Source organism: Sus scrofa, chromosome 8, assembly GCF_000003025.6.
Source record: "Sus scrofa isolate TJ Tabasco breed Duroc chromosome 8, Sscrofa11.1, whole genome shotgun sequence".
In the NCBI taxonomy this organism is placed as follows: Eukaryota; Metazoa; Chordata; class Mammalia; order Artiodactyla; family Suidae; genus Sus; species Sus scrofa.
Window position 1 is genome coordinate 67492340 of NC_010450.4, and position 25029 is coordinate 67517368.

Sequence of the window (25029 nt, forward strand, 5' to 3'; positions counted from 1 at the left end):
CAAACAAACAAACCAATTACTAAAAATAAAATTCAACTTTTTAAATAAAGTTGAAAAGTTCCTCTTGCTTCATTTTACAGGAAAATCAATAGAGCTTGATTCTTACAATGGCTTTGATTTTGTCACTTTAAAACAGTGTAGGAAGATGTTCTGTGATTTTACAAAAAGGAACAATCAGTTTAGGCTTGTTTTTATAAGCTTAGCTTCCCTAAATGTTGTGTAGCAGCTGAATCAGCCGTTTTTGTCACTAAAGCTTATATAGAGCTGTGATTATAATATTGATCCAAAAGCTAAAAGCATAAGAAACTAGAAACTTGGAGTACCATCTACCTTTAAAGAAAATGTCCATAAATAGCTTTGCCTATAAATTTTAAAGAATTCATATTTCAGCTGATTTTCTATATTCATTGCACTGCCACTTAATTAATGACATAAGGCATAAATAGAACTATTTTTAAAATTAAAGAGGCACCAAAAAAACCAAAACAAAACAAAAATCAATATACTGCAAGATTCCACAGCAGGTCAATATTTCTAATACCTACATGTAACCTCTACTAACCAGAAAGGAGAAAGCTGGTAATTTAGACTAGATAGAGTTTCATACTTTGTTTACTTGGTGACTCCCTTGGCTAATCACTGGCCTTTCTCAAGAGTGATTTGTGAGGAATCTGCTGTCTTGTCTTCTTCTTCTTTTTTTTCTCTTTCTTTAGGGCTGCACCCTAAAGCTCCCAGGCTAGGGGTCAAATCAGAGCTACAGCTGCCGGCCTACACCATAGCCACAGCAACACCAGATCCTTAACCCATGAAGCAAGGCCAGGGGTTGAACCCCCATCCCCGTGGATCCTAGTCGGGGTTGTTAACTCCTGAGCCATGAAGGGAACTCTCTGCTGTCTTTTCTTCTATCCACAATGGGATGAATGTATATTCTGGTCAAAATTTTACTGAAAAATTGCAAAACATCTTTGAGAAGGGAGCTGACAGGAATACAATGATACTTAGAAATTTCTGCATGCAAAAACAAGGTAAAAGATCCAGTTAAGGATGGGTATTAAACCTATATAATACACCTGGAATCTTTTAGTTCTTCTCCTCAAGGTATTATACCTTGAAGAAACGTTTGTAATTCCTAAAAGGCAATTATGTTTTATTTTATTTATTTTAATCTTTTTTGCTTTTTAGGGCTGCACCCCAGGCAGATGGAAGTTCCCAAGCCAGGGGTCAAATGGGAGCTCTAGCTGCTGGCCTATACCACAGCAACGCCAGATCCAAGCCATGTCTGGGACCTACACCATAGCTCACCGCAGGTGGAATCCTTAACCCACCGACTGAGGCCAGAGATTGAACCTGGGTCCTCATGGACTGTTACTGCTGAGCCATGAAGGGAACTCTGGCAGTTATTGTTTTTATCAAGACACCTACCCTCACCAAGACTGAAATGAAAAGGCCCAACAAATTCCAAGTGCTAAAGATATGATGAAAAAGCTTTTCTCCCCCTCAATTTTGTTTTTATTATTGTAAGTCACATGGTGTTTTACTAAAATAATAATACATAACTAATAATAATTAATTTTCCCTTTGCCAGAACAGGAATCCAGGCTCTGAGAGAAATGCCTTACTCCAGCAGGCACTAGCACTGAAATCAACAGGTCAGGGAAATGCCAGAAACTAAGACTACTAAGAGATTTTCTGACTGCTTGAAATTAGCTTCTTGTAAACATATGTTTGGTTTAAAAGATTTGGTGAAAGATAGTATTAGAAATCTCAAGGTAATTTCTTGTAATTTCAAGAGTTATTTTCAGAGAACAAAAATTAAAAGGTTTACTTTTCCTTTCAGAGAAGCATAATTTCCTCTACAAATGGCAAGACAGACCAGAGAAAGGAGGAAAAGCAGGTGGAGCAAATGTTACACAACAGTGATTTTTAATTATGAGTCAACATGGATTCTCTGCCAGCATCTTCCACCCCGAACACAAAACCAGCTAGAAACTACGGGGTCACGTTCGTGGAATCCAGCGTAAAAAAATAACAGTAACTGCAAATTGTCTGCATTAAAGAAGGAAATGTTTACTTATGGGAATGACTGGATCACTAATCGTTGATTCTAATAGTGAAAATAAAGCAACAGCGGCCAATTACTAGCTAGACACAGGCACTATGAAAGTGAAAGCTGTCGACCTCTAATAGAGGCTTGTCGTATAAATTCTAAGCTGTTCGGTTTAAGACGCATTCATGCGCATCCAGAACACCGGAAAACCAGGGAGTGAAAGTCAAAGCAAATACAAGATTTCTACACAGCGCACATGACCAGGAACAAAAGACGTGGGAGAAGGAAGATACCCACCTCCAGTTTCTCACATTAAAAAGCTCACGAATCAAAACTGCGACTCAACGGTTAAAGTTACAATGTGTGCCAAGCAAATGGCACAGTTTAACGCCGGGCGGGGGGGAGGGGGTGGGCAGGTTCCTTTTCAAAATTGGCTTTCGCCCTTTCTTCAACCCATATCTTTGTGCCTCTGGGCTGCCGATGAAGTTAGGTGGTAACACACACAGCAGCGCCGCTAGATTTTCGCCAGGCCTCACACCGTACAAGCACCGGGAGCAAACACACCTGACCGCCTAGGAGGGCCGTTCCGGGGGCGGGGAAGGCCGAGGCACCGGGTGCCGTCTCCTCCCCCCAGCGCCGCGGGAGCCCAGAGGAAGGTGGGCAGTGGGAAGCGGCGGAGGCCGCCCCCTAGGGGAGCCGCGCCGCAGGCTTGGGGGCCCGGGCGGGAGGGGCAGTCGGGAGGAGGCGGCCGGTAGGGAGACCGCGCCGTCGGGCGGGGCGGGCCCTCCAGCTGGCTCAAACCCCGGCGGGGCGAGCTGTAGACCGAGCGGCGGAGCCCAGACGCCGGCCCGTAGCCAAGGAGGAAGGTGGCGGCGGTGCGGACGGGACGGGGCGGCGGCTCACCGCCGTGACCCTCTGCTTTCGCCCAAGCCCGGGCGCCACTCCGAGGCGGCGGCGAAGGAAGAAACGAGCATGGCTGAGACCTCGCCGCCGCCCGCCACCGGCGCGGAAAGTTGCAGCGAGGAGCCGGCGAGGGGCGGGAAGCAGCGGCAGGAGGAGCGGCGCCGCGCTCCAGCCGGGGGCGCGGACCGGGAGGACAAGGCGGGGCCGCCGCTGGCCTCCCCCCCGGGGCCCTCGGAGCCCGGCTCGCCGGTAGCCGCCCCCTTCTTCCTGCTCTACCCGGGCGATGGAGGCGCCGGCTTCGTAGCGCGCCCGCCGCCGCAGCAGCAACAGCGCGCCTGGAGGACTCCGCCGTCGCCGGGCTCCCCGCTGCCCTTCCTGTTGCTGAGCTACCCGAGCGGCGGCGGCGGCGGCGGCGGCAGCGGCGGCAAACACCGTGAGTGGCCGCCGGACAGGGGGACGCGGGCGGGGAAGGGGGGGCCTGGGCTGGGAAGGGCCAGCCCGGCTCCGCGGAGCTCCGCCTCCCGCTGGGTCCCGGGAACGGAGCCGGGTCGGCGGAGAGGAGGGGGCGCTGGGGGCGGCTCTCGGAAAGCTCCGGGCCCGGGGCGCAGGGGGCGGCGGCGACCGGGCGCGGAACTGTTTACCTCCGAGTCTCCCCAGGCCGCAGGCGCCCGCCCGGCGTCCCCTCCCCGCCCCTCCCGGGCCGGGCGCTTGTCCTCCCAGCCTCCCACGTGCTTGCGGGCTCCCAGCCCCGGGTTTCTGCTGGGAGCCTTCCCCGGAGCGGTCGGGGAGGGGGCGTCCCGGCAGCCCGGCCCGCCCGCCTTCTGCGGGTTCCCAGCGCAGCGGCGGCCGAGTGGGTGTGGCTGCTGCGCCGCCGCCGCCCGCGTGGCCTCGGTTGGACCACTCAATTTTTTACGAGCATTCACTCCACACCCGTAAAGATCACAGATCCATCCCCCAGGATGGGAAGAGAAATCAGGAAACAGTGCGTGCGATGATGAGAAGGGGAAAAAGTATGGCTTTGAGAGGACACTTTCCAGGATGATATGATTTGACAGCAAGAGGCCTCCACCTTTTAAAACCACTGTCACCGGAGCCCTCTGAATGTGGAGGACCCCACTTGGTCCTGTTTCAGTCAGTAAATGTCCGTTGCTGCTTGTAGTGAGCGGGGCCTTAGAGTAGACAATGTGTTAAAAGACTCTTGGAGGAGTGTTAAGTCTGGTTTAAAAAGACACGATCTTAGAGTATGAAAATGATTCGATACAATTTGTAATATATATGCCCAATACTTTGCTGTATGAGTTCTGAAAAGGGAGAGACGCTTGCCTAGGTGAAGAGGGAATCAGTTAATCTCTTTGTCTCTGTCTCTCTCTCTCAGAGAGAGCTAGAGATTTCTTTTTAGCACCAAAGCAAACCTGTTGACTTCTGCACTGCCAAGATACCCTGACTTTGACTTTTCTGCCCCAGATCCATCCACTAGAAAAAGAGTAATGTTAGCTGAATATTTCCTAAGTGCATGTGTTGTGATTTTCATAGTTCAGCTCTCATCTCTGTGAGCCAAATGTGCCACATTTTTAGGTGAGGCGGCTGAGCATGTGTGTGGTTTCAGTAATTTGTCCGAAGTTATGTACAGTGTGAAAGAAGGGATGAAATTGACAAATTCCTTGCCTAAGGAGTCTACGCTCTTTAAGTGAATACCAGACATCCAAAACGGTGATTGGATAGTTCTTCCCTTGATTAGGGTCCTTTGGATTCAGCTCTAGGGAGTCCTTTGTTATCTTCTCTTAATTACTTGCCTAGAATGGGGGCCAACACTGACCATTGACTAAGAGTCTGAGTAAAACCATAGTTTGTGTGTTGCTACTAATCTACTAACCTCCTAATAGGAATGTCTAAGGTCGGACATGAGTCTTTTTATAAGCAGAGAAGATAAAAATATTCTCAACAGTACTTTTTATTTTCTAAGGAATCTGCTTTCTATTTTGTGCTTTAAGCACAGCCTCTCTTTTTCTTTCTAAAAATTTCTATTTTTGTATAATCTGTTTATTAACCAGTCATTGTAGAATGAAGAAAACCTTCCTCTCAGTTCTTTATAACTCTCTGTAACAGTTGTGATAGAAAGTGTGGAAGAATTTTTAAACTGTTGGCTAGTATCAGTTATGGGGATTATATGAATTGCAGTTGATTTATTTGATTTCTTCTTATTAAGGGTTGACTTTATTTTTTCAAGTATTGTCATAAAATTGGGGCCTTAGCATGGTTACGATCAGCAGCGGAGGACTTAAAGCTAAAGTTTCATAACTGACTCCTTGGTCTCTGCCTTATAATAGTAGATGTCTGGCATGATTTGTTAGCATGGAATAGTCCCTCCTGGTCTTTATTTCTGAAATAGTTTATTGGTGTGTAAGCACTCAGAAAAATTACTGGGAAGATGTGTCTCACATTGTTGAAGACTGGTGACTGAGGACATTTCCTATTGCAGAATATCACTATTTTATTCAGCTATAAAATTGACGTACAGTTCTTGTTTTCTACTATTTTTATTTTCACCTGTTATTTTTATCTGTACTTTTTAGAACACACATACTTGAGAAAAGGAATATAATGGATATTAATAAAAATACGTTCTTGCTGCTGCTCTGAAATACATCATATTGCTTTCTGTGTTGTACCAGGATGTCAGAACTTGGGGTGTCCTGACTCCTCGTTTGAGCCACTTGAGACCAACAGGTTTTTTTGCTTGTTTTTTTTAGTACCGCACCTGCAGGATATGGAGGTTCCCAGGCTAGGGGTCAAATTGGAGCTGTAGCCACCAACCTACGCCAGATCCGAGCCGCGTCTGCAACCTACACCACAGCTCATGGTAATGCCGGATCCTTAACCCACTGAGTGAGGCCAGGGATCGAACCCACAACTTTATGGTTCCTAGTAGGATTCCTTTCCTCTGCACCACGACGGGAACTCCGAGACCAACAGTTTTAAAAAGATTCATCTCAATTAGCAGGGCAGTAGTTAGACTCAGCCTCAACACCCAATTTTTAACTCTTACTAATGGATTTGCCAAAAGTTTAAACTATATAATAATTGATATATTGTACAGTTAATAGACTGTACATTAAGGCAGTATTATCTCTTCATTTTCAAGATCTTTACAGTACTCAGAGATTTTAAAAACTAACCTTCATGTTTGATTTCAGAAGCTTTGTTTTAAATGACACTAATGAAGAATTAGCAAAAATGTGTGCAGGGGAGGTAGCCTAAACTTTTCACAGTTCATGACATGTAAGGTTTGCGTGTAAAATTTTGCAAGATATAATGTCCATAAGATACTCAGCTTAAATGCAGTGTGAAAGGTTTCTGCTATGCCTTGTTGGACTATGTTACTTTCTTGACTCTGCATGCTGGTAATCTGGCTAAATTTTTATGCTTCTAGCTTTTAAATCTCAAATTTCTACCATGCCTTTTTAAAAAAATTTTGATTTGTAAAAATTACACATGGATCTCTTCTTATAGTTTAAATGTTTTCCAGTACAAAAGTACATTGAGCACAAAGTGAGCTTTGCTGTTTGTGGGCCCTCAAGCCCTTCCCTCCCATCCCCTTCACCGCCACAGTTTATTATCAGAGAACACCACTTTGGAGTTGGGCGAGTTTTCCTCCAGAACTTTTGCATGCATTCACAGAGATGAGTGTGTTCATATCGCATGGGTCTTTTCCCCTTGGTGTAGGACCTTCCATTCCAGTTTCTCATCAACTCTATGAAAAGGAGCTACTTACTTACCTGCCATGGCCCAGTACTTTTGAAACTCAGCCCCCCAAAACCAAGTTCCCCTGCCAAATTTATGATTAACCTTTCTGTCCAAAACTTTATTCCTTTTCTTGTCCCACACCTATTCCCCTCAGGATTGAGAATTAGGAAAGGGGAGATTGAAACCAAGCAGAACCCTATGGGGGCCTTTCCAGGTACAAAAAAAGCCTCTCCATGCCCCCATTTCTTTCTTTCTTTCTTTTTCTTTTTCTTGGGGGGGGGACGTTTTAGGGCCACACCTAGGACATATGGAAGTTCCCAGGTGAGAGGTTGAATTGGAGCTGCAGCCGCTTGCCTACGCCACAGCCACAGCAACAAGGGATCTGAGCCATGTCTGTGACCTACACCACAGCTCACAGCAATGCCAGATCCTTAACCCACTGAGCGAGGCCAGGGATCGAACCTGCGTCCTCATGGATACTACTCAGGTTTATTACCGCTCAGCCACAATGGGAAGTCCCCCCATTTCCTGCTTGTAGAAAAAAAAAAAAAGGCTTTAAAGTCCTAGGCCTTCCCTGAATTCCGAAGGGCAGACTCCAGCAGTAAATGATTAGGACAGTGGAGTCACAGGATTCCTAGTTCCTCCTGAAGGGACATAGATAACAATCTGATGCTTATCCTCAAGTTGTTCTGTAAAAACTAAGCCCCCCATCCAGGTGGAGGATGGCCACTACATTGCTGACCGCAAGCACACAGACCCCAGACTGGTCAGAACCAGAAGGTTGAGATTCTTGAAACATCAGCCTGTTTCCTCACCACCAGCCAGTCAGAAGAACGTCCATGAGCTGATCACGCATCCTACAACCCTCTCCCCAACATCATCTTTAAAAACCCTTACCTGAAAGCCACCAGAATTCGGGTCTTTTTGAACATGAGCTGCCCATTCTACTTGCTTGGCGCCCTGCAAACAAACCCTTAACTTACTGCAAACACCTTCTATCAGTTTGACTTTATGTGCCAAGGGCACACCAACCCTTGCTCAGTAACACTTTTAATGCCTTCCTTTTCTGTCCTAATTTTAGAAGTCATGTTGTAGGTGGACAAGACGAACAAGAGATGGCTTCTCCTTGGTGTTGGAGGGAAGAGACTCCCCTGCCATTTGCATGGTTATCAGCTTCTGTTGTCAGTTCTTTTCCTCTTTCAACTCCCAGAGCTGCCACCTTGATGTTTAAGGCAGTGCCATGCAAATAGCCCACATTTCTGTCCTTGTCTTTGCTCTCCCAAATACAACAGTGTACCAAGAAAAAGTCACACAAAGAAGCAGCTTTCTTTCTGTATTTGTATGTGCTGTTTTGAGATGGGAGGAAGCCTGGGAAAGGGATAGAAAGGAGGCAAAAAAAAGCTTTGGGAAGGCCTGGCAGCCTGGCAGCGTTACTATGACTACTCACTTCAAAGCTAAGTATACCTAACAGTGAATGCCTTGGTGGAGCCCTGGAAAGTGCAGAGAATGAGGCTTCTGGAAGTATTCAACTGTTTCTCACCAATTCATTTTAAGAGTCCATGCTGTGGGGAAGGACCTTTCTCATTTACATATAAACTCAGGAATGTCTATTTAAGGGGAGAAAATCAATTTTATGTTCATAGTTTCATACACATACATAGAATATAAAGATATATGTGTGTGTACATTTTGTATGTGTGCATATTTATATTATTCATTGATTTTAGTTTATTCACCATGGATATTTCTATTATTATGTCTCTTCTTTTTTCATTATGTAGTACCCCAGAAAACATTATATCTAATCAGTTCATCTGCTGTATGCTTTTTAAACTTTGAAAAGATGAAAGTACTTTTTTTGGGTTTTGTAAATATAGAGGCATTTGCCCCAAACTGGGAGGTATGCAGGGGAAGGGGCGAATCATCAGAATCCCAAAGTCTTGAGCAGTCACCTCATATTAGTAGGTTTTTGCTTGATTTGTGACTTTTTTTTTTTTTTTTTTTTGTCTTTTTTGCCATTTCTTGGGCCACTCCTGCGGCATATGGAGGTTCCCGGGCTAGGGGTCGAATTGGAGCTGTAGCCACCGGCCTACACCACAGCCACAGCAACGTGGAATCTTAGCCGTATCTGCGACCTACACCACAGCTCACAGCAACACTGGATCCTTAACCCACTGAGCAAAGCCAGGGATCGAATCCAAAACCTCATGCTACCTAGTCGGATTCATTAACCACTGATCCATGACAGGAACTCCGATTTGTGACTTTTTAAGACAGCTTTTTGTTATTACTGTAAGGCAGTACCTTCATTTACAATACTGTGCTTCACAAATCTATTAGCCATTAACTCTTTTCCAACCCATTTTCAGAATGCAGAGAGCCACTTTCTGATCCATTAAATGCTGTCTTGTCAAATGGCAGATATAAGTGCCTGTCAAAAAGGGCACTTAAAAGAGGGGGTGGAAAGGAGTTCCCACTGTAGCTCAGTGGTTAAGAATCCAACTGCAGCAGCCGGGGTTGCTGCAAAGGCCCAGGTTTGATCCTGGGCCCCACCCGGTGGGTTAAAGTCTCCAGTGTTGGTGCAGCTCAGATTCAGTTCCTGGCCCAGGACTTTCATATGCTGGGGTGGACCTTCAGTGTGTAGCTGTAGATTATTGACCACCAGAGACCTGTACTTTGGCCCTTAAGAGCATCTAAATGCAGGTATGTCCTTTGCATACACAGCTGCAATGACCTGGCACATCCTGAGCATCTAAGGGACTGGCAGCTGGGTCATGTTCCCAGTTCCTGCCTTGTGACAAAACCAGCCGTCTCCTACTCACCTTCCTGATTTCGCTTTTACCACCTAACTGTCAAAGTTCATCTTCCCAGCCAACATCTCCCCTTCTCCTCTGACTCCTTTCTTTTGTTTTACCTACTCTTCTGGCCTGGAATTATCAAAAAGTCCTATCATGCTTCTGATCGGCAGAGCAACAGTTTCAGAACATTAGATGTAATCTTTGAATCTTCGACTTTTTTTGGCTGCTCTGCTATTGATAATCATGGTTTCATTCCTTCAGGGTCCTCTTTTATCTTAGTTCTGATCTTAGCTTAATTCTGAATACTAGAGAATCATGAAAGGCTCCTCATTAGATCACAAAAGTTTTGCTATAGTGCTGTAATCCGAACAATTACAAATAAAGAATGTGACTGGTAAAATAATAATGGTACTTAGTAGCTACCATTTATAGAATATTTTTATGTGCCAGCCAGAGAGGCAAAAACATCACATGTATCAGTATTTATCAATTTAGCGGGTTATATTTATGACATATTTCTTAAGGTTTCAATAGATAGAAGAGCCATTTTACATAAATCTACTCAAGAGTGCAAGCTGAAAAGAAAAAATGGGGAGGAGTAGTCCATATAGAATTCATATAGGTAGATGCATGCAACATGTGTTTTTCATCAAAGTATTTGATTACGTCTTTAAGGGACTTATTCAAAGTATTATAAAATAAAAAATTCTGATAGCGTAACCTTAGATGTAGATTATTCTGGAGATACAGATTCTTTGGTTTTAGGAAAGGCCTTTTTTTTTTTTTTTTTTTTGGTCTTTTGAGACCCGCATGTGCAGCATGTGGAGGTTCCCAGACTAGGGGTCCAATCAGCTGTTGCTGCTGGCCTACACCACAGCCACAGCAATGCAGGATCCGAGCCTCCTCTGTGAACTACAGCACAACTAACAGCAAGGCCACTGAGCAAGGCCAGGGATCAAACCTGTGTCCTCATGGATCCTAGTCAGGGTCATTACCACTGAGCCACAACGGGAATTCCTAGGAAAGATCTTATCTCAAACTTTAGCACACATCAGAATCACCTGGAGGTCTTGTTAACACAGATTTCTGGCCCTATCCCCAGAAATGGTTTTTATTTGTTGTGTTTGTTTGTTTTTACTCTAGGTATAATTGATACATTAATTTCAAGTATACAACATAATGATTCAGTACTTGTATGTGTTGCTTTTTTTTTTTAACCGAAGGTTGGAGAATGAATTCATATTCCTGAATAGTCTGAGCCCAAAATTCATGTTATTAATCACTGTATGCTTTCTCACCTAGGCCTTAAAGACACCAGTTTAGGTAGGGCGCAGTCAAAAAGTTGCTGGGTGGGAGAGAGAACAGAGGAAAAGTGTCAAAGAAAGCAACTTTCAGACTAAAAGAATAGTATTGGCTTCAAAACATATTCACCTGACTGTATTTTGTCTTGCATCTTTTCCCTTTTTGTTTGACTTTTAGCAGAAACCCTGTGTTAAAGAAGTAAAGAGGTTAAGAAGCTAAGAAAACATATTTTTTTAGTGTAGGTTTTGGTAGTAAAAAGCCTAGGTGGATGATGATGAGAGAGTAGCAGAATTAACTGGATGAAATAATATTTCCTTATTGGCTAGTACTTTTGAAAATTCCTTAAATAGTTGAAAGAGTTAACTATAAGCTGTGCTGCTTCTCTGTCATTGCACAATAAATCACCTGTAGCCATCATAAATAAAAGTAGAATTCCACTGTAATTAATTTTGCAGGACATCAGAGCTGTTAAATTTCTGCACAACCTTTTTAACATTATAATGTCTTCCTGCAGTGCAGAGTGGCTAAGTATGAGCTTTAAAATTTATGGGGGAGTTCCTGTTGTGGCTCAGCAGGTTATGAACCCAGCTAGTAACCATGAGGGTGCTGGTTTGATCCTGGCCTTGCTCAGCAGGTTAAGGATCCAGTGTTACTGTGAGTTGTGGTGTAGGTTACAGACATAGCTCAGATTCCCTCATGCGTTGCTGTGGCTGTGGTGTAGGCCGGCAGCTACAGCTCTAGTTCAACCCTTAGCCTGGGAGTCTCCATAAGCAGTGGATGTGGCCCTAAAAAGCAAAAAAAAAAAAAAAAAAAAAAAAAAATTGGGGGGGAAGTTACTAGTATACCATAAACATTAAAGAATTGTTTTGCATGATGTGAAAAGAAATGCTTTTAGAGTTATAAAGCAGTGGTCCTTGAGAAGGTATGTATCTATATGGTCATGCCCTCTAGTTGTGTTTGAATATTGTGAAAAGTTCATAGTCCTCCTAAAACATAACAGATCAGGAATTGAGGGCTACTGAGCTAAGGTGGTGATCCTCTTTGCAGAGCCCGTCTTAGTGACTGTGTCGTTCTAGACTTGTTCCTTAAAGAATGGACATGACACTCAGCATGTGTCAGAGGGAGCAGTTTGGGGGAGGGGGGGCAGGGGTGGGAAAGTCTTGAAACCTCATAATCCATAAGGAAAGGAGAGATTGGCCGACTGAGGGCAAGAGGCATGTAGAAAGCAGGAGAACTTGTTTCTGTATGTTTCCTTTTAGAATATGGTTCCTCTCTCTAATTTTAGAATCTGTTTAGGGCCTCCCCACAGACATTTATCTGCTTTTCCTGCCTTTCTTACGAACTTCGGAAATCCGGTCACCTGATGTGAAGGCTTGGTAAAATTGTGAGCCCTCTCTCCTCTTTCTCCCTTGGGCCCGTGATATCCCTAGCACAGCTTTTGCTCAGATCACCTTTTTACTTTCATCTACCTTAGCCCCATGAACATCCATCCTTACTGACTTTTACTTTTGGGGATTTTTTTTTTTTTTTCTTCCAGAGTTCTTGAAGGCAAAAACCACTTTTTTTTTTTTTTTTGTCTTTTTGCCCTTTCTAGGGCCGCTCCCACGGCGTATGGAGGCTCCCAGGCTAGGGGTCGAGCCAGAGCCACAGCAACGCCGGATCCTCAACCCACTGAGGGTCAGGGATTGAACCCGCAACCTCATGGTTCCCAGTCAGATTCATTAACCACTGAGCCACGACGGGAACTCCCAGAATCACTTATTAAAATGACAGTAAAGGCTGCCGTTTAGTGCCAGCTTACCAAGGGCCATGTGCAAAGTGCCACGCTGAGCGTTCCACTACATCAGCTCACTCTGAAGTAGTTCATGTGAGCACCCCCATTTTGTCCATGAAAAAGCAGGCACAGTAATAAGTCCTTTGTCAAGGTTGCTAAGCTTCTTTTTTTTTTTTTTTTTAATTTACCTTGCCTTTATTTATTTATTTTTTGTCTTTTTTTGCTATTTCTTTGGGCCGCTCCCATGGCATATGGAGGTTCCCAGGCTAGGGGTCGAATCGGAGCTGTAGCCACCAGCCTACGCCAGAGCCACAGCAACGCGGGATCCGAGCCGCGTCTGCAACCTACACCACAGCTCACGGCAACGCCGGATCGTTAACCCACTGAGCAAGGGCAGGGACCGAACCTGCAACCTCATGGTTCCTAGTCGGATTCGTTAACCACTGCGCCAAGACGGGAACTCCTGCTAAGCTTCTAAGTGGTGGATCTAGGGTTCGCTGTGGTCATTTTGACTTGAGTCCACATGCTCTTGGCCTCCATCATCGCCTCCCATAACTGGAACCACATGCTAAGCTGGAGGCTCCCTTTTAAGCAGCAGTAGCCTCTGGTTCCTTGCTCTACCCACCAGCTGTGTTTGCTAAAAATGAATGAATGAATGTGAAATTCACAGGCCATCAATATGGTAGAGAAAATAGTTATGTACATAAGCAACACTAAATAGCCATCTGTGTGACAAGGACTCAGGAATTTCTTACACACCTGTAATTTTCTTTTTCTTGCCTATTGCTTTGATCTTCCTTCATGTCCATACTGGCTAGCAGGTGTAGGTGCCTTCTGTGTCTTCTACATCTTAAGTGATTGCATCTGTTATGTATAAATAAATAAAGCCTGTGTTAGAATGAATGTTTGTCAGGGCGTAAATATAGCTTGATTTTCTAGACCTTGAGGGTTTTCATAGTTGAAGTGAAACAAGAGGGTGGAAATACACCATTGCTCTAGAGTTACATAGCTAAACCAACAAGTATCTATTGAGAGTCTGGTATTTCGTAGGTACCATTTTAAGCAGATGTGTAGTGGTGAGCAAAGCAGACAGAATTTTCACGGAACCTGTGATCTTTGTGAAGCTGGTTATTTAGTTCCATTTTATATAGCTGGGTAAATTGACACCAGAGGAGAATAAATTGCCCGAGATCATTTATAAAATAGTTGGTAGTTTTATATCTGTAAATCATTACCTACTGCCACTTACCCATGAAATCTGTTTTAGTAATGAATAATTAGTACCTTCTTAAGGTATTTATTTCCAGTCTTATGCTGGTTAATTTTAACAAGTAGAAAGATTATGCATTGTAGTAGTCCTGGTGGTTTTTCCAACAAAATAATAGCTCAGCTTCTTGGGGATACTCATTTTAAAGTGTATTTTATCATGCTTGGTTAGTATCTACAAAGTAGAACTGAGCCTGCCAAATGCCTAAACCTAAACTTGTAGAAATCTCAACAGTAGAGATAGATATAGTAGATCTTTTTTTTTTTTTTTTTTTCAAGGGCTGAACCTGCAGCATATGGAAGTTCCTAGGCTAGGGATCGAATCAGAGCTACAGCTGCTGGCCTACACCACTGCCACAACCACAGCAACATGGGATCTGAGCCGCCTCTGTGACCTACACCACAGCTCATGGCAACGCCAGTCCTTAACCCAGTGAGCGAGGCCAGAGATCAAAACCACGTCCTCATGGATACTAGTTGGGTTCATTAACTGCTGAGCCATGAGGCGAATTCCCAAGAAATAGTAAATCTTCGAGAGAGGGAAGGAAGTAGGAGGGAGGGCTAGGCATGTGACAAAGTCATGATCATTCAATTGAATAATCTTATAATTTAGCAGAAATATCTGGGTTTTTCCAGATGTCATCATGATAATTCATCAAGGAAACCCTTTGTTTTAACAGCAACTGGTGAAATTGAGGGGAGGGAATGAGACTTCTTAAATTATAAGACTGTGACCCAGGAAGCCTTGGAAAACAGAACTTGTGAGCTTTACAAACTGATTTGCACAAGTTGACAAGTTTTAAGAAGCACTGTTGTGTGCATAATAGGAACTAGGGGATAGGAGAGTCAGCTAACTATAAAAGAAATGAGTGAGGTCAAGTTGCCATTGTGGCTCAGTGGTAATGAACTGGACTAGTATAGTGTCCATGAGGAGGCGGGTTTGATCCCTGGCCTCAGCTCAGTGGGTTAAGGATCTGGCATTGCCTTGAGCTACAGTGTACGTAACAGACGTGGCTCGGATCCTGAGTTGCTGTGGCTGTGGTATAGGCCAGTGGCTACAGCTCCAATTTTGACCCCAGCCTGGGAACTTCCATATGCTGCAGGTACAACCCTAAAAAGACCAAAAAAAAAAAAAAAAAAAGAAAGAAAGAAAGATGTGGTCTCTTATCCTCAAACCTGTTGAAGAAGGATTGGCATACCTGCCAGAAATCTGTTTTTGAAAAGTATCTAAATAATATCATTTAAAAGGGAAAAGTTAGAAATAACCCAATGCTCACCAGTGTGAAAATGGATCAGAAAATTGCTTATGCATACAGTGGTTTATTACTTTATGACATAGCAGCCCACACTACAGTGGTATAGCTACACACTACAGTGTGGATGAGTTGGAAAAAGCAATATTGAGCAAAAGGCTTAGAAGGTTATGTACAGTGCTTTTCAGTAGAGTTTAATAAAACTAAAGCTAAAGTATTATCTAGGCATCCATATATTTATAATAATATTTTAAAAATAAGGTGATGATTTACACAGAATTTGGAAGAAATTGTTTCAAAAGGGGGGGCAGGAATTCAGAAGAGAGAAGGAACATGTTAGATGTAAGTCATTAGTCTGTTTCTCCATTGGGCAATGTTTTCATGGATATTGGTGATTTTTTTTTTAAGAATTAAAATTATGCATTGAAGCTTGTCATTTAAAGTTCTGGAATGAGTCATTTTAGAAAATAACAACCGCCCCATTTATCTTCTTCTCTTTTGAATGCATCAAGTGTTCTTACTATGTCCACTTGAGCAAGTCAATGTAGTGGGAACTGGCTCAGATGTTTTTTTCAGCTCTCTCCTGAGAGAGGTGATATAGTAAGCAAGTGATATCCTTCATGATGGTCAGAAGCATTTGGTTTACCCTTTGCCAGCACAAGCAGAAAGATCCATGCTGGGCTCTCAGCTTCTCAGAAAATGCCTGCTTATTAAAAGCCTGAAGTAAATGTATAAGAATGACTAAGTGGAATATATGGATTGTGAAACATTAAGGTGTAAAAGCTGATAAATTTCTTCTCTCCTTCAAATCTTAATTAAGGATTCCTGTCATGGCACAGTGGGAACGAATCCGACTAGGAACCATGAGGTTGCAGGTTTGATCCCTGGCCTCTCTCGGTGGGTTAAGGATCTGGCATTGCCGTGAGCTGTGGTGTAGGCTGGCAGCTGTAGCTCCAATTAGACCCTTAGCCTGGGAACCTCCATATGCCATAGGTGCGGCCCTAAAAAGCAAAAAAAAAAAAAATCTTGGTTGACAATTTTTTTCTTTTAATGGTTTTTATTCTTTTTCTCATTACAGCTGGTTTACAGTGTTCTGACAGTTTTCTACTGTACAGCAAGGTGATCCAGTCACACATACATATATGCATTCTTTTTTCTCGTATTATCACGCTCCATCATAAGTGACTAGATATAGTGCTCAGTGCTATACAGCAGGATCTCATTGCTTATCCATTCCAAAGGCAATACTTTGCATCTGTTAACCCCAAATTCCCAATCCATCCCACTCCCTCCCCCTCCCCCTTGGCAACCATAAGTCTGTTCTTCATGTCCATGATTTTCTTTCTGTGGAAAGTTTCAACTTAGTTGAAATTTATGTTGAGGAAATTTCATGAGGACCTTGCCTGTTACTTTACTTTTGCTTTTGTTTTGTTTTCTTTTCCCTGAGTAAAATTTAATCCTTGGGATGAAGTGCTGAAATTGCAAAGTATTGGAGAAAGCATGGACTTTAGGGGAATTGTAGAAGCAGCTGGGAATCCCAGCTCTGCCACTTGTAAATTGTGTGATCTTGGGCCAGTTAGGTGGCTCAACTTTGGTTTCCTTGTAAGGAGGGAATATCCATATCTACCTTGCAGGATTCCTATAAGGATTTGATATGATATTTATAAAGCACCTTACAGAAAATAGAAATTCAATAAACGATACCTACCTTAAGTAGTAGTAAATTTTCCACATTGTATAACCGGGGTGTTGGGTGTGACCAATCAGTCTTTGTCTTGTATAACAGTAGCTGAGCAAATATACTTTAAAGGAATGGCACTATTAACTTTGGAATGTGAATCTTGGTTACTTTGAATCAGTCAATAATACAGAAAATTTGTGCTGTGTAAGCAGCTAGAATATAGTATTATTCAGATTATTATCGTGGATTTGAACTTCATATACACTTGTTAATTCTGTTAGAGTCACACACAGACGGTAGTGTAGGCTTCCCTACAAATACATGCTGTTATTCACAAGTGGAATCAAATGAGAAAATAATTCAGTACAGCTTATAATTAAAGTGTTTGTGAGAAAAATAAGATTGAGAAAAAAGTTTTTTATGTCTTACCGATTACTTAATGTTACCTTTATATTCTCAGCCAATATGTTTACATAGAAAAGACCCATGTGTAAAGACATTACTAAGTAGTATTTGAGATTATTTTGGAGTTCCTGTCACGGCTCAGCAGTTAATGAAGTCAACTAGCATCCGCGAGGATGCCGGTTCAATCCCTGGCCTCGCTCAATGGGTTAAGAATCCGGCGTTGCCATGAGCTGTGGTGTAGGTCGCAGATGTGGCTCGGATCTGGTGTGGCTATGGCTGTGGCGTAGGCTGGCAGCTACAGCTCTGATTAGACCCCTAGCCTAGGAACCTCAATATGCTGCAGGTGCAGCCCTAGAAAAACAAAAAGACAAATAAAAAAAAAATAGAACTGAAGTTCCCGTCATGGCTCACTGGTTAACAAATCTGACTAGGAACCATGAGGTTGCGGGTCAATCCCTGGCCTCGCCCAGTGGGTTAAGGATCCAGCATTGTCGTGAGCTGTGGTGTAGGTCAAAGATGCACCTCGGATCCCACTTTGCTGTGGCTCTGGCGTAGGCCAGCGACAACAGCTCCGATTGGACTCCTAGCCTGGGAACCTCTATATGCCACAGGAGCAGCCCTAGAAAAGGCAAAAAGACCAAAAAAAAAAAAAAAAAAAAAAGTTACTTTAAGGGAGTGGGATGGGAGTTTGGGGTTAGTAGATGCAAACTATTACATTTAGAATGGATAAGCAATGAGGTCTTACTGTATAGCACAGGGAACTATATCTGATCTCTTGGGGTAGAACATGATGGAAGATAATATAAGAAGAATATATATGACTGGGTCACTTTGCTGTACAGCAAAAATTGGCTCAACATTGTAAATCAACTAAAATTTAAAAAAATAACATAAAATTATTTTTGTTAGTTTTCTATAAATAGTGCATGTTTTGGAGTTCCCGTCCTGGTGCAGTAGTTAACGAATCTGACTAGGAACAATGAGGTTGCAGGTTGGATCCCTGGCCTTGCTCAGTGGGCTAAGGATCCGCGTTGCTGTGAGCTGTGGTGTAGGTCGCAGATGTGGCTCGGATCCCTCATTGCTGTGGTTCTGGTGTAGGCCGGTGGCTACAGCTCCAATTGGACCCCTAGCCTGGGAACCTCCATATGCCGCGGGAGCGGCCCTAGAAAAGGCAAAAAGATGGAAAAATAAATAGTGCATGTTTTCATAGTGAATTCATTGCTTGTGAACAGTGAATAACTGTTCATGTTGAGGATTTAAGGGTGTTTACCTGCAAACAGGTATGACTTAGTAGGACTACAGGTTTTCCAGCCCACCACACAGTTCTTATTTCTAAAAATATTGCCAACACCTCTTCAAACTGATAGTGAATGGGAAACTCAAGAGTAATCAGTGTGGGCAGGTTTTTCTCTCCTTGGCAGAAGTTTCAGTTGCTTTGGGCTTCTCTTGCTGAGTCCTCTGCCTGGAAGGTGGAGTGAGCAAGTTCCCTGCTCATTGAACTAGACATTCTTGCCGTCCCGATGCGTTGTAATCAGTCCACATCTCCCATGTAGGGTTAGATAAATGTTTATCTTTGGGTTGGTGGGAAGATTGTTCATCATGGTTTGTGACAGCCTGAATTCAGGTATTAGTGGACATGGGCAGTCCCAGAGCACTCAGATTAATTCACATATTCACTGTTCTATATGTCAGGGATGTATCAGCTACCTAGAGACTCTGATATCATATGTACAGATAGCCAGGACTCTTTAGTGTTGTGGTTCCAGTACTATTCAGTGTAACTTTAAATATCTTGATGACTGCTTAACTAGTGTTTTGACCTATTGCATGGCTTAAAGTGAAACTGTAAACTGTCCCCCATTAAGTTTAAATATATAAAGATGGAAATATGTCTGGCTAGAAAGGAATTGTACTGTAATTAAATAAGAATATATTAAATCAAGGCTTATAGTCAGTATTTGGATATGTAAATTCTGCTTCCTTGAAAAAGTGATCTTGTCTTACTGCTCCATGTGCACGTGGAGTACTCTCAGTGGATACTTACTGGAATGAATGAATGAGTGAATGAAGAGCTCCAGTCCAGATGTAGGATAATGTTGGAAGAGATTTAAATAGCAATGAATAGACCTACCTGAAACATTTTCTTTTCCTTAATAACTTGCTGACTTTGTTCCTAATTATAACTAAGCATATGTGTATATGTATTCTTACATTGTACCCGTTTGTCTCCCCTCTAACAATGTGAAAATGCCCTATTTACCTGCGGAATCTGGTTCTTAGCATTTTTCTTTGAGTTCAAATTATAATGGAAGCATTTATGAAAAATTTTTATATTTACTGTAAATACTTTATTCCATTGGGCTTTTCTTTTTCATTTACTTTAAATTTTTTTATTGACGTACAGGTGATTTACAGTGTTGTGTTGGCTTCAGATATGCAGCAAAGAGATTCGGTTATGTCATAGATATCATTTATGAAATTGTAATAATAATACTCTAGGAATTTTTATTCAGTTTTCGGCTATCTCTATGACAAACCCTAGAACAGAATAACTTATCTTGGAACATGGTTCTTGCAATTGTGTTTTCCTCCTTAAAACCAGATCCTTAAATAGAAAATAAGCTGAAAACTTGTTTTCAGTCATCCAGAAAACATTTTCAAAGAAAATCTTTATTATCCCCTATCTCCTTGTTACTTGTGAAGCTCTGAAAGCAAGTGCCTCAGTTTTACTATCCAGGCATAATGGGCTCATTGGGTAATACAGACATGTGGGAGGGCGGATGAGTCAGCCGATTGATTGACTGAAGAGAGTATGATAATGTGCTCTTAGGATGTTGCGGGATGGGAGAATTTTTTGAGATGTAATGGTTTTATCCTCACATAATGGAAACTTGGTAAATACAGCCACATCGATGGTAGGGGAGTTTGCCTCTAATCAGGAAGAATTTCACTTTTTTAACTTCAAGGCTTTTTTCTTGCACTTCTGTCCAGTCTAAAAAGTTTGGTCTTTGTACTTCAGGGAAGGAAATAATAAATGCCTCAGAGTATGATAATTAAATTGAAAATCTTGCTTTAGTTTTTCTGAAAACATCACCTTTAGCAGAGCAGAGAATTTTAATAGCTGTGTATACAAGGAGAAAAAAGGTGAAATATGTGCCTGTTAAATGAAGCTAACCTCCTCTTTTGCCATCTTTGCTGTGTAGTATTACCCAGTGTTCCCAGCCCTCTTACCCCACAGTGAGGGGAATTGATGAGGATATGTGCATTGTGTTATGTCTGATCACAGTTTGACTAGCACAGTCTGGAAGTGGGTTGTGCAGGATGAGAGCAAGCGCCTAATTGCTCTCCCTGCATCAGCAGCATCTATAAAGCATCCTGGGAATTGCTCGCCCTACGTTCAGAGCAGCCGGTCACATGAGCCTGAATTTTCAGTTCAGTTCATTAGTCAGCCATTTTGGTCAACACCCTGCTTACTGCGCACAACCAATCCTATTAGAACTGAGCATCCCGGCTCCTGGGCAGATCCTGGAAGTGATTTCTGCAATTCAGGATTTTTAAAGCTAAATAGAAAATACTGGTTTATTTTTTGTTCATTTTTTTCTTTTATGTTTTTTCTTTTTCTGCACAAAGAAGGAGGATTTTTCACTTCCTCATACACAGGCCAGTTTTTGTGTGTGTGTATGTGGGTTTTTTTTTAAGCCAGCTAGGGTGGCATCGGCTGTGCAGTCTTTCAAGCCTCTGGCTCAGCTGAAAAAGAAGGGGGTGGGGAAGGGACGATAGCAGGAGAGAAGCTAGAAGACAAGCATCATCTTATTTTGCTTTGTGGTAGGAACTGTCTATGAGAAAAGCTAGCATAGAATTGTTTAGCTTAACAGCTGGTTCTTATACCATAAGGTGTTTTTCCTTGTTGTTGTTGTTTTTTAACCTCCCTCCCGACCCCCCAGCCTTTTCTTGAGAGCTTTGTTGTAGAGCTTTAAATTGGGGGTTTTTTGTTGAGGAGGGTTTATTTATTTTTGTGGGGTGTGTGTGTTTGTGTGTGTGTTGTGGTCCCAGCTGAGTCATCATGTCTGCTCTGACGCCTCCAACCGATATGCCAACCCCCACCACTGACAAGATCACACAGGCTGCCATGGAGACCATCTACCTTTGCAAATTCCGAGTGTCAATGGACGGAGAATGGCTCTGCCTGCGAGAGCTGGATGACATCTCACTTACACCTGACCCAGAGCCTACCCATGAAGGTATGGTCAGAACCCGTCCACTAGTGTCTCAGCAGCATCCTCATTGTTACCTGGGCTGGGAGGGTCAGGGAGAGGCAGGAAGAACCCATACTCTAAACTATTAACAACCCTGAAAACCTTTCATCCTTACCTACCACCAACTCCCCTTCTCTACTGGGAAAAAATATTTTTTCCCTTCCCCCAGAGGTGTCCTTTTAAAAGATGCTGGTGCTTGTTTAGAGTTCTTTGTCTTGAAGCCTGTACAGAGAACATTTGAGGTCAGTCATCACCTCTGACCCTAACCAATAATGAATACGCTACTAATTCTGATTAGATGCTAAAATATTATAGAAATTGCGGTGATGCTTAATTAGAGTAAGGTAAAATAGCACAACTGTAATTATAGGGTTGTACATGATACAGTTGAAACACTCATGAAGGGTATCCTATCATCAGCAGATAATGTTAAACAGGCTATGATAGCTGGAAAATATTTGATCAAACATCTTTTTTTAGTAATATAGATTATAAGGTTAGATGAGAAAGCAGTTTTACATTCAGTGCTTATTTAATGAATATGGACTCTTAAAAAAGCATAATGCCTTAAAAAGGTTAAACATAAGGTAATTCCTACATATGGAACCTATTGGCCTTGGCTTTTTATAAGTTATTTGGTTTAACTATGATGACCTATTTGAAATTTCCATTGTCACTACCTTTGAGACATTTGTGATCTCTTGACTTGTGACTTTCTCCCAGAATCTTTTCTAAATTGTGAGAGGTTTTCATCTTCTACCCCTAAATTCTCTTAACTCAGTACCATAAGGAAGAATTGATTTGAGTCATAATTTGAGTCAAATTGTTTTGTGTTTTTATGTGGTGGCCTCTCAGCTAGTGTTTATTCTCTACCCTTAAAATAATGAAGACAGAAATGCTTACGTATAAGAATTTGCATATAAATTCTCCATAAAATCTGCCTAATGTTTAGGCATATCTGCAGGACAGAGGGCATAAGATGAACTGCGCCCAGCAGCTGGGTTAGGAAAAGTGATTCCTTGCCCTTGACCTAGCATTGCAATCTTATCGTGACTCAGATGTCACTCTTTGTGTCTAAAAAGGGTTTTATTTTCCTAGTTAGACAGTCTTAGGATTAAACATCACAACACAAAGCAGCCCTGTTTGGGTGTGTCTTTAAGGGCAATGTTTAAGGTGTTTTTTAGGGCCCTTTGCATCTTTTACCAATTGGTTTGTCAATTGGACAGCTTCCTTTGGCTCTAAGTTTCGGAAAGTTCACAAGGGTTTGAAGACAGGAACTGGAATTCCATACAATGCCACTACTGTTTAAAACAGCCTCAAAGCTTTAAAAATCTTTAGAAAAGTGCATTTTTAGAGGACTACCAAAAGTCTTTTAGCAAATGCCTCAGTTTGCATATTTTGCTTTAAAAATATTCATTTTGGAAGTCATGCAATATGAAATATTCCCTTCCTTATAAAACTCAGTGTGTCAGTGTCTCAAAATAATTTTTAACAAACTCAGTAATTTGAATATATATTTGTTTTTTGAGCAAGATTCCTGTGAGTGAGTGAAAGTGAGCTGTTTGTTCCATGTAAGCATTGTAGTGGTGCTATTTTAATTCTTTATTGATAAATCTGTGATGAAAAATGTATAAAGGTCGCAACTGAGGCTTAAGTGGCACATCCTTAGATTAAGGGAAACAGACAAGAAGTTCCTAGGACCCTAGGATCCACTCTGGAGGATCTGGAGGAAGATAGAGAAGTGCCAACGATGAATTTTGCCTTAAATTGGGCACAAGAAACAGCAATTTCAAATGGTTAGAACTAGAAGTAATAAAAGAAAGTCCTGGCCTAAGAAAACACCTGTAGTTTTAATGACTTAGGAAACCAGGTGGTGCTATTCAGAGCTTTTATTTCCTTGCTTCACTGGCTCACTCTGGATGTCTAAACAGCCATTTGGAGCCAAGAAATACTAATGCTCTAATATTAATGCTGGTGACCATTGTTAAGTTTAATTTAGCGATCAGGATTTAAGTGGCGATCACCAGGCCACTAATAATCTTACCGTGTCAACAAAATAGAGCACCTGGTGCCCAGACGCACAGGAGTGTTCACAGAATACTTCCCAGCTGATGTGTAGAAGGAAAGACATTTGACCTCACGAATCCTGCCTTGGGGCCCCTGACTCCCACGAAAGAAAATGGGCAAAGGCATAATGTACCCTTTTAAAACGATAATACGGATGGTCTGTGCCTCAGCAGTAGAAGTTTTGTGTTTTCCAACTTGTTTTCTGAAAGGAGTTTTTGTCTGTCACCATGCAGCCCACAGTGTAGGCCTGGACCCAGAGTTTCTGCCTAGCTTAACCCTTAAACACATGGGCATAAAAACTCACTTCATTATTTCAGTGCTCATTTTGGTGGTCAAGAGGTGATCTCATTTTTTTTTTTTTTAATACACTTAAAAAAAAAAACTGCAGCAAATCTACAAAGCTTTGATGGTAAGGAGAAGGTTCAGGAAAGGCTTCATCTAGTAAGTGACACTTAGGCTAGGCTGGACCTGGTGTGATACCAAGAGATCACCAGGCAGAGACTGGCTTGGGGCTGGGGGGAACTTCGCATACAACACACAATAAGCTGGCAGAGCTGGGCAGTAGCAGGTTGTTAGCAGTGGTACCTGACACATGATAGGTTAGGAGTAAGTGAGATAATTAATGTAAAACACCTTATAAGTGTTAGTTATTTGGATAAGACTTATTCATGGAGCAGTAGTTTGAGCTGCAACAATTTCAGCCACATTCTTAAATCAATTGCCATTTTAGTATCTATTTCTGTTTTCATATCTAACCATCTGGAATAATCTAAACTAGTTGTTTACCAGACAGACTAAAGGTGAACATCAGTAGCTTAAGTCAGTATTTTAGCATTGTCCTTTCTTGGGCCTTTATAAACAAGAAAATAACTGGTTAAAAGTAAAACACAGTTATCAAGTAATACTTGCTTTTCTATCAACCCTCTTCTAAAGATGAGGAATCCAAAGTTCCTTTTGTGGTTCAGCAGCAACCAACCTGACTGGTATCCATGAGGACACAGGTTCAATCCCTGGCCCTGCTCAGTGGGTTAAGAATCCAGTGTTGCCGTGAGCTGTGATGTAGGTCACAGATGCAGCTTGGATCCCGAGTTGCTGTGGTTGTGGTGTAGCCGGCAGCTGCAGCTCCAGTTTGACCCCTAGCCTGAGAACTTTTATATGCTGCGGGGTGCGGCCCGGGAAAAATAAAAAAAAAGATGAGGAATCCAACATTGAGGGGTGATAGATGATTGGTTTAGTGCAATACAATAAAATATACCATTTGGTTACAGAGACAACCTTAAGCCTTGGATCACTTTTTTGACTGAGAAAATGTCCTTCTCAAATACAGATAATAAGAGGTAGACTATGAAGAAATGATACATTGGACAGACACATTGAGGAGAGAACCTTTGCTCGAGGCTTTGGCTTTAAGGTCCCTGTAGAGAACTGTACGTGATGACAGGCTTCAGGCATAACCACCCGCCTTCTCCCCAGCAGTTGCATTTTGCTTTAGAGTTCATTTAGAGTATCTGGCACTTATACTGTAAATGTATA

At 42.4% G+C, this 25029-nt stretch overlaps 1 protein-coding gene across 11 annotated transcripts in view; it reads left to right on the plus strand.

Annotated features, from left to right (window-relative positions):
* RUFY3 (RUN and FYVE domain containing 3) overlaps positions 2213-25029 on the plus strand; it is an 87593-nt gene continuing 64776 nt past the window's right edge. For 2 of the 11 annotated variants that reach the window (XR_002346693.1, XR_001304041.2), the window contains exon 1: positions 2774-3383. Coding sequence is in view for 8 of the 11 variants with exons in the window: in XM_013989313.2 (XP_013844767.1) it covers positions 3020-3383 (364 nt within the window). In the remaining 3 variants the exon portion in view is untranslated. Of the gene's footprint in view, positions 3384-19578; positions 21415-25029 lie in introns of those variants that run through there. The other 9 variants (XM_003129076.5, XM_003356969.4, XM_021101418.1 and 6 more) reach the window with 8 other exon arrangements.